At 42.7% G+C, this 9031-nt stretch overlaps 1 protein-coding gene across 3 annotated transcripts in view; it reads left to right on the top strand.

Moving 5' to 3' along the window:
* The window catches only part of senp7 (SUMO specific peptidase 7), a 13597-nt gene extending 5863 nt beyond the window's left edge, over positions 1 to 7734 (top strand). For 2 of the 3 annotated variants that reach the window (XM_035522919.1, XM_035522921.1), the window contains 16 exons: positions 148 to 439; positions 793 to 962; positions 2301 to 2408; positions 2636 to 2669; positions 2957 to 3163; positions 3357 to 3604; positions 4024 to 4154; positions 4243 to 4359; positions 4685 to 4804; positions 4958 to 5050; positions 5769 to 5941; positions 6026 to 6066; positions 6169 to 6212; positions 6618 to 6686; positions 7048 to 7207; positions 7421 to 7734. In XM_035522919.1, coding sequence (XP_035378812.1) covers positions 148 to 439; positions 793 to 962; positions 2301 to 2408; positions 2636 to 2669; positions 2957 to 3163; positions 3357 to 3604; positions 4024 to 4154; positions 4243 to 4359; positions 4685 to 4804; positions 4958 to 5050; positions 5769 to 5941; positions 6026 to 6066; positions 6169 to 6212; positions 6618 to 6686; positions 7048 to 7207; positions 7421 to 7582 — 2169 coding nt within the window. In that variant the 3' untranslated portion in view covers positions 7583 to 7734. Of the gene's footprint in view, positions 1 to 147; positions 440 to 792; positions 963 to 2300; positions 2409 to 2635; positions 2670 to 2956; positions 3164 to 3356; positions 3605 to 4023; positions 4155 to 4242; positions 4360 to 4684; positions 4805 to 4957; positions 5051 to 5159; positions 5746 to 5768; positions 5942 to 6025; positions 6067 to 6168; positions 6213 to 6617; positions 6687 to 7047; positions 7208 to 7420 lie in introns of those variants that run through there. The other variant, XM_035522920.1, reaches the window with a different exon arrangement.
* The last annotated feature ends 1297 nt before the right edge of the window (positions 7735 to 9031 follow it).

Below are 9031 nucleotides of genomic sequence, written 5' to 3'. Positions count from 1 at the left end.
TGAACAGCAGTGTGGATTTTATTGTTCAGATTTGCAATATTCATACTGCTTTTGCAGAATCAGTAGTAGCTGTTGTACAGTAGTACAGCCCAAGTAAATAGTTGCAGTTGGACAGCCACTAATTCTGCTCCCTTTCTATTCCTGCAGCACAACACCAGTGAGGCAGAAATGCAAGAATACTCAGAAGATGAGGGAGTAAGAGAGGAAGAACAGAAAAAAGAGGAACATCATCAAGACCAGAATGGAGAAATGAGAGAGGATTGGGGAGGGGCCAGGAGGAGTGTCCTGCGCCTTTCAGCAGTTGGGAGCCAGCTGGGATTGGCCGATGGAGAGGTCCCACCCAAACGCAGTCAGCTGCACAGCTCTCTGGATAAAACTATCCTTAATTCAAAATGTGTGGAAGACAGAAAAGCCTCTCAACAACATACACCTGAACCGAGTAAGTGATGTCTTGGCTACAAGGCTTGTTACAACTGAGTAAGAATACCAATGCTATGTTAAGGGATTAGTGGTGATCGATTGTGTTTTCTCAGTATATTGTTTGTCTTCTGTCTTTCTATGGCTAAAATGCATTTCATTAATCAGTTGTCATGCACATTAACATATATCAGCTCATCAGTAACATGTGCAGATAATCAGCCAGTCTAAATGTTTGGTGACAAGTATAAGTTTGCTATTATCATTGTCATCCTCTGCATGAACAACTTCCCGAATGTCCCCAAGTATATGCATATGTATGCATATCTATACATACGTCAGATAAGTGTCCCCAATCCTATCTCTCTCTTTCAGTTGTTCTTTCCAGTGAGGAAGAGGAAGAGAAGCATGAAGATAGCAGTACATTACAACTCCAAACACTAGAGGGAGCTAAAGACACAGACACACCACAGAGTCTTGCACATGCCACAGCAAGAAAAAAGATTCCTTATCCACATGCTCATACCTCAGACATACACATCCAGGTGGGCATTACTGCCACATATACATAGCAGTACACCTAAATAAGGCTAGAAAGTTCTCCTAGCGTTTATCCAAGTGGACAGTCTATTGCTAGAAGGTAGAGCTAATTTCGTCTCATCTGTTCATATGGCTGAATGGTCCTTCATCTTCTTGGCTTTTTTGGTACCCATTCATTGGAAAATTTTAGACCGATGTGATCTTATGTATATTTCCTCTAGAACTATTGGATGAGATCATGCTGATGTATGTCCTTAGAAGACTACTCAGCCTTGCACATGAGGAGGGTTTTTAGTGTATACATCTGCAAGCAACCAGTTCAAGTCTAGTTATCCTGCCTTTTCCCAAAAGTACTGCTCTCTCATTTTGACAATTTGTGGTGGAATACTTTTTGTACCTCTACATAACAATCAAGATCAGCTGCTGTTGTGTGGTCATGGCTGTTCCTTGTATTATGCTGTATGTGCGTCCTGTAGGTGGAGGTCTTTATACTATACCATACAGAGTATAGCATTCTGTGGACTGGTGTTCATGTGCCAAGGCCCGTTGAATACCATGTGTGAGCTGAGCAGAGCTCCAGAACTGTCTGTAATGTTGGCTCATTCTGAGGGCAGTATATTAAAGGGCCGGGCCAGGTTTACCTATTTGTGGCACTCAGCCAGCTGTGGGTGCTTGGAGAGCATGCTGAGTATTGCATAAGCTGTGGACCTGCAAGATCCTCCTGCAGGGTGACTTTAAAACTCAAGATGTCTCCTAAAATGCTTAGCGATACTGACACTTCTTTCACAGAGGCGTAGCCAGTACCTTCGAGAGTTCTGTGGTGTAGTGCACATGCACACATGCATGCTTGCCCTCCCACATGCATGCAGTTAATTAACTCATGGTGATCAGCAGGTCCTGTGAGATGTGCTCTGGGAACAAGAAGGGAAAGCAAATAGGGCAGTTTCTGTGAGAGAACCTGTGATTATGTGTACAGTCAAATAATAATAATAATATCTCTAATATCCTGTATTTGCCTTACAGAGGTACACTAGGCCTTTTCTCTATATTATCTTGTGTATAGAAACTTCATTTGTGTATGAACCTGCCGTAACATTCCGCTGTATTTAGAACTCCACTGTTGGATCCCACCCAGTTTTCTTCTGGGATACCCTTTTCCTTATTACTGAGATTTATATTCTTGTAGGGGTCTGGACCCAGATTTTAATAAAACTGCTTTGTCAAAATATCTCATAAAAAGTGTTGTATGAATTGCAATTTGAACAGATGGCAGGATTATGGTATGCTACACTCTATTTGCCCAATGACTGCACAATTTTGACTAATTTCTGAACTTTCCTCAGTCTTCAAGCTTTGTGGACTCCACCTTCAGGGGGACTACAGAGATTGAGCTCCAGTTCTCTGCCCTCCACATGGGTGGCCTCAGTGCCTTCATCAGCGGACTTATAAAGGTACCGTTGCAGAACTGAAATAAATTAGAGGAGCAAGTAGCTGGATGACATTCAGACCATGCATAAATGAATTGGCTGACCTCCAGTTAAGGGTTTGGGATAAGAATTTTGGTTCTTTGTCCAAATCTTTGATTAGACTGTGTGCAGATTTTTTGAATGCATCTGCCTTTCCTGAGAAATATCTTTATATATATATATATATATATATTTTTTTTTATCTTTTGCAGATCACAGATGACATAATCACGATTATATTGAAAGGTACAATGGCTGTTTGAGTGTGCCCATGAGTTATGTGCAGTACAGTATACAGCTCTGTATGTAGCGTAAATTATTGACATGATTGCTCATAGAGTGCCAGAGCCCTGTTGGGCCTCAAAATGTATTTCAGATGTAACCTTGGTGGAACTGTTTTGTTCAGTTAACATCAGTTCAAGATTACTGAGGACATGGATACAATGTATCTGTAGGAGTTAGTGGGCGCATAACGGAGCTTTGTGTTTAAAACTCTGAGGTCTGGCATTCTTTATCTTTTATTTCCTTCACAGGCCCTTCAGTAAATGAGGTGATGGCTTTCTTGCCGACAGCACATGTGCTCAATTACAGTGTGTGGACTGGGTCTGTGGTGCAGGACAGCAGATTGGTTAAAAACAACGAAACCCCGCCCCCATCTCTGCTCCTCCTTTGGCTTTCTGAAGCTCAGGCTCGGCACTTGTCCAGTGATCTTTCTGTCATTCAGCCAGGGAGGTGCCCAGGTCAGTGAGCTGCACAGCTGCATGAGTCTGACCACAGAATTTCACTGGAGCCATTTCTTTCAATAAAATCTTAACAATAATAATAATATTAGCTTAGATGTTATTCCTTGAATCTGTTACATCACATACATTTGAACATAGTGTTTTAATCCCTCCCTCTCTTTGTGTGTGTGCGCGGTGCTGTGTACTACAGCTGAAGGCAGCGTGTGTGTACTATTGTGCGTGTCTGAGGATTTGAAGGGAGTGCAGGGGGCCCTGCTTGCCTCGATAATGGACATTGTGGGCCTCAGACACGGAACCACTAGCCTCCTCTCATCACTCAGCCACTTGGAGAGCCTGAAGCTTCTGCAAAGTGAGCCACACTTGCTACAGCTGTTGCGGCCCCGAGCCGAAACGCACACCACCGCATACGAGGGCTCCATGGCTACGCATGCAGCAAGGGTGAGCGGGGAGCCTGTGACCTCTGTGTTTGTGTCTGTGTGTACACATTCAAAAAACCCCAAAGGCCTCATGAATCTCCAATAAGAGCTGTCCGCTGTCTGTTAGATTTTGGTATTTGCAAGAGTGATCCCTAATTTGTGTGTGTGTGTGTGTGTGTGTGTGTGTGTGTGTGTGTCTGTGTGTGTGTGTGTGTGTGTGTGTGTGTCTGTGTGTCTGTGTGTCTGTGTGTCTGTGTGTCTGTGTGTCTGTGTGTCTGTGTGTGTGTGTCTGTGTGTGTCTGTGTGTGTCTGTGTCTGTGTGTGTCTGTGTGTCTGTGTGTGTGTGTGTCTGTGTGTCTGTGTGTCTGTGTGTGTGTGTGTCTGTGTGTGTCTGTGTGTGTGTGTGTCTGTGTGTGTGTCTGTGTGTGTGTGGGGTCCTAGGACTCTGAAGTTCAGCCAAACTCAGTCTACACGCTTTGTCACAGCAGAGCCAAGGGTGCATACAGCGTTTCCATGGCGCCCAGACCTGGAGTAGTGTGGAGCCCGTACTGTCACCGTGGCCCTGCACACAGGTTTTCCCTCGGGCTCCCTGCTGTGTCACATTCTCTCTGCTGAGTCTGGTGCTATGCTCACACTGCTCATCATCTCCCTACCCCCCAGGCTGATCCAGTTCCCACCACCACCATCAAAAGGAGCCATTACTGTGACTACAGAGGACCTGGAGTGCCTGGATAGCGGGAAGTTCCTCAATGATGTCATAATTGACTTCTATCTCAAGTGAGGCGCACAGACAAATGACTACCTACTGGGTGTTGGAGCTTTTTATTTGGACAGAGATTTGTTTTCTTTACTGGTCGTGTGTGTATGTGACCTGTTCAGCTGGTCCCTCGTAAGACTCTGAATTATATTCCTGTTTAGATTGCCAAAATAAATTTTAAAGGACTGAAACCAAACTGCACACCAGTAAATAAAATTATAGCAGATCTACACCACAGACATGATGTTTCACTGAAAAGGCTGTGGTTTCAAACCTATAGATACACATGCAACCACTGCTAGAAAGTGTGTGGAGATGTATGTACATACATTGTTTGTTTTGAAGGTACCTGCTGGTGCAGAAGGCACCTCTTTCGTCAGCGAGAAGGTCTCACGTTTTCAGTAGTTTCTTCTACAAACAGCTCACACGGCGTGACAACGCTAATGAAGACAGCACCAACACACCGTAAGTGTGGGAACTGGGGACAAACTCCGCCAAAATTTTCAGCTGGAAAATACTTGGTCCTTTTAATTTGCTTTTCGGCATAATAGCGTTTATGAGCCAAAGGCAGAGTTCGTTAGAAGATGCCCGTGCACACCTGTGTGTTTGTGCTTTCAGAACCCTGCATAGAAGGCACCAGCGTGTGAAGACATGGACACGTCATGTTGATATTTTTGATAAAGACTTCCTGTTTGTGCCTGTCAATCAAGAGTGAGTAATACCTGTGTTTGTATGTCTATGTATGCATGCACGCACGTGCAGACACTTTAAGTTAATTTATTCACATGCATGTGGGATTTAGAGGCTTTTGTCACTATAGGTGGAAACCGGAGTCAGACCCATCCTTTTAGAAGGAGGGCTGAGAATGCATCAGGAACCAGGACTAAATCACAAGCACATCTAGTAAGCGCACCACCACTTAATGTGTTGTGGTAGTCCAATAGCACATCAATAACTATTTACAAAATGTACAGCAGTGTACAAGGAGGTGGTTAACCTCTGGATAGCACGAAAGAAATGAAAGAAACACATTACATGCTGCATCTCGCCTAAAAATAAATGAAAAGGCTTTCCCTTTACAAAAGATAGGGTTGGAACTGAGGGGCCTGGTCCACCCCTTACCTTCCGTGACTACAGACTGGGTTAGTTATGTGCTGGAATGTATGACCGCACCCCTGCTACTCTGTTCACCCTACTCCCCAGAATGAACCATCATATAGCGACCGTTCCTAACAGGCGGGTGTGTCAGAAACAGAGCAAGAGAGAAGCAGAACAAAACAAAGTTGTCTCTTTCTTCACCATTAAGCCAATTTAGCGTTTGATGTGGTGTTCTCTGCTGTATTGGGTTGGCCTCTCCCTGTGCTCTCCACTGTGCGTTGACTGCTGCGTAACAGCTGTGTCCCTTTTTATTCCTGTTTTTATGTTGCAGAGCTCACTGGTATTTGGTGGTCATCTGCTTCCCCGGGATGAACCAGCCACAGTACGTGACTAGAGAACCCCAGGACTTTGTGCAAGATGGGACTGAGAACTCCAGTGACTCCGCGTCTGGCAGTGAAGCTCAGGAGGTTAATAAATCCAGCGCTGATGCGGACAGACATTCAGGTATGTCCCATCAGTGTGACTAGTCTAAGCAATTTCCCTGTATAAATTGCAGATGATGGGCAATCATTGTGTTTCTTACCCTAGATGAAACTAGTTCAAGGTCTGATTCTGCTCCTAGTCCACCAGTAAGTGTCTAATGTTAATGACTAATGATAACGAAATGTGTGTAATATTGAATCTGTAGTATTCATATTACTATGTTGACCACCACCTTATTGTGTATGTAGAACTGTACAGAAAAGACCTCTAAATGGCAGACTGTATGTAAGAGGTATGTATGTGTTTTGTGCAGACTCTGTGTAAGAGGTGTGTGTCTGTCTGTATAGACTGTGTGTAAGAGATGTGTGTGTTCCTGCAGACTGTGTTACGACCCTGTCCAGGCTGGGGTGCTATAACATAGGGCCACAACTGTGTGTGAGAAGTATGTGTGTGTTTGTGTAGACTATGTGTAAGAGGTGTGTGTCTGTCTGTATAGACTGTGTGTAAGAGAGATGTGTGTGTTTGTGTAGACTGGGTAAGAGGGGTGTGTTTGTGCAGCTTATTCAAAGCTGTTTTGCATGTGGAAATTGGACTCAAAGAAGCCAAAAAACAAACAAAAAAAAGTTTTATTATAATTATATATATGAATACATGTCAAAGTGTAGTGAACTTATGTGTTCCTGTGATGTGTCTTTAGGCCCTGCATTTTGATTATGGACTCTTTGAAGCTATCTGTCCACGAGCGCATTTTCAAGCTATTACGCGAGTAAGTGTTTCCTGTGCCACCTTTTGATGCTCCAAAGTTGAATTACTTTTAATTAGTTACATTTCTTTGTTCACTTTGTGGAGAGAAGAGGGTAGTGGCTCGGAAAAAAAAGAAGTGTGTTAAAAATGTTTGACTTAAAGCAAGCTCAAAGAATAATGAGTTTGGACCTCATGATGGTCTAGTCGATACTCCAGAGTCACAAAGACACATTCTGAAAAACCTGGTTCATCAAGACACTGAAGTGAACGTAGCTTTGGGACGGACTGATTGCCAGTCAGATGGCAGTGCTCAAGTTTAGAATCAGTGTGATAAAGTGGGAGATTTGTGCTTATCTCATTAGCTTGTTTTTCCCTATCCGTAGATATCTGCAGATAGAGTGGGAGGTAAAAAGAGCAGGAAGAGAAGGATCTCGAGATTTCAGTGCGGAGTGGATGGTAGGCTCGCACTGCAAAGTGCCCCTGCAGGACAACAGTAGTGATTGTGGCCTGTATTTACTACAGTATGCAGAGAGCTTTTTACAGGTGAGTCGAGCAAATAATAAGCACACATCTTCTTAAGCTACTTGTACTGCTGATCTGCCTTTCCAGTGTTTGAAATAAAAAAATATATGTGTATGTCTCTCACTGATTTATAGGCTGTCAGCCTGCTGCAGTGTCTTGCATAATAACATAAATTTGAAACGCCTTGCTTGAGCAAGACTTTGACTCTAGAATCTATTTCACTTTATAATGCAGGATCCTGTGGTGCACTTTGACCTTCCGCTGAAACTAGAGTCCTGGTTCCCACGGCAGCAGGTGCGAGAGAAACGGGAGGAGATCCGGGACCTTGTGCTGTACTTGTACCGAGTTCAGCAAAGCTCGAAGGACAGAACTGAAACGGGAAATATCATTCAGTAGTGTCATGCGTTCAGAAGAATATGCTCATTTTACATTTTATTTATTGCCTGTATATCTTGTCCCTGTTCTTAGGCCTTTTATATGTTTTTAAGCTTTTGTACTCATAAATGCAAAACCACGTGTTTAGAATGTAATAAATTTTTTAAAATGAAGTGAAAATTCTTATTGTCTTATTCACCCGTGGATGTGTAATTTTTTGAATGTATTTTGTGGGAGGGCTCTAAATAGGCCAGATTTGGGTGTGTTTATAAAAGCAAAAGAAAGGTTGGGGGTTGCTAACAGTAGAATGTTTTATCCCGATCCTCTTAGCAGATCCAAGCTTTTCAGAATATCCCTAGCCTCCAAGGCAGGCATCTATTCAGAAAAGGGGGGAGGTGTGCTATTTTGTGTGTGCTGGATGAAAATGTGTTTATGAGGACGTACATATTTATGAAGATTTTAGTTCCTTGAAAGGCAAAAGGAGATTTAAGTGATTAGATGAATGCTACACTTGGCTATAATTTATTTCGGATTTCGGAGTGTTCAATGCGATTGGAGAAAGCATGTTTAAATGTGTATGGCTAAGACTATTCAGAGAGGTAGAGTGAAATTAGAGTTAAAGACCCTTTGCTTTCCCAGATCCCAAGTTCCCAGTGTCCTTATTGTGTAATTTGTAAACATCTCACATGAATCCCATCCACTTGTGTAAGATTACTTTTGTGTCTTTTTGTGTTTGGGTGTATATAGCTGTATGTGTCAGTCTTCTAAAATAATCATTTCTCTACAGCTGTGATCCATATAGTGGTTTTTGGCCTCCTGACCTTTCAGCTCCATTTTCCTCCAGTAAACTCTCAGATGTCCATGCTGACGTCAGCCTATGGAACCTTTTGAGTTGTTTTCCATTGCTGGGTAAGTATGCATGTATGTTCAAGCACATAAGATAAGATATAAATGGAACACAAGGGCAGTGAAGGGTTGAAGAGTGAGGTGAAACCACATATTACTATACCGAAGACCTTGTTCATCTGTTCTCTCCTTTTGTGCCATGATGAGGTGTTTACTTCTTTCCCGTTTCCAAAAATATAATAGAATGAACTGGAAATATTGTGTTTCAGTAATGATGGTAAAAAGTAAAGATTTCAGGTGGACAGATCACAAAATGAGGACATTGTTAACCTGTGAATCTATGGATGCTAACACTGACCCCCCCCACACACACACACGTTTGTGATGCATTGTGATTTCATCAGTGCATTGTAATGTCATATAATATTGCTTTAGTTTACATGCATTCAGAGGTGACACTCATGATGCTAAAGTACAGACATCCTGCCTGAAATGTTGTAGTAAATGAAAGATCTATTTAGTTAATTTTTTTAATAAGTTTGTTTGATCTCTAATATATCTACATTTTGCCATGGCCTCTGGTGAAGAGAGAAGGGCTATTTTTGTTTGCTGAATGCTTTGCAT

Source organism: Electrophorus electricus, chromosome 25, assembly GCF_013358815.1.
Source record: "Electrophorus electricus isolate fEleEle1 chromosome 25, fEleEle1.pri, whole genome shotgun sequence".
Lineage (NCBI taxonomy): Eukaryota > Metazoa > Chordata > Actinopteri > Gymnotiformes > Gymnotidae > Electrophorus > Electrophorus electricus.
Note: the sequence above shows the minus strand (reverse complement) of the source record. Positions and strands in the feature narration are given on the sequence as shown.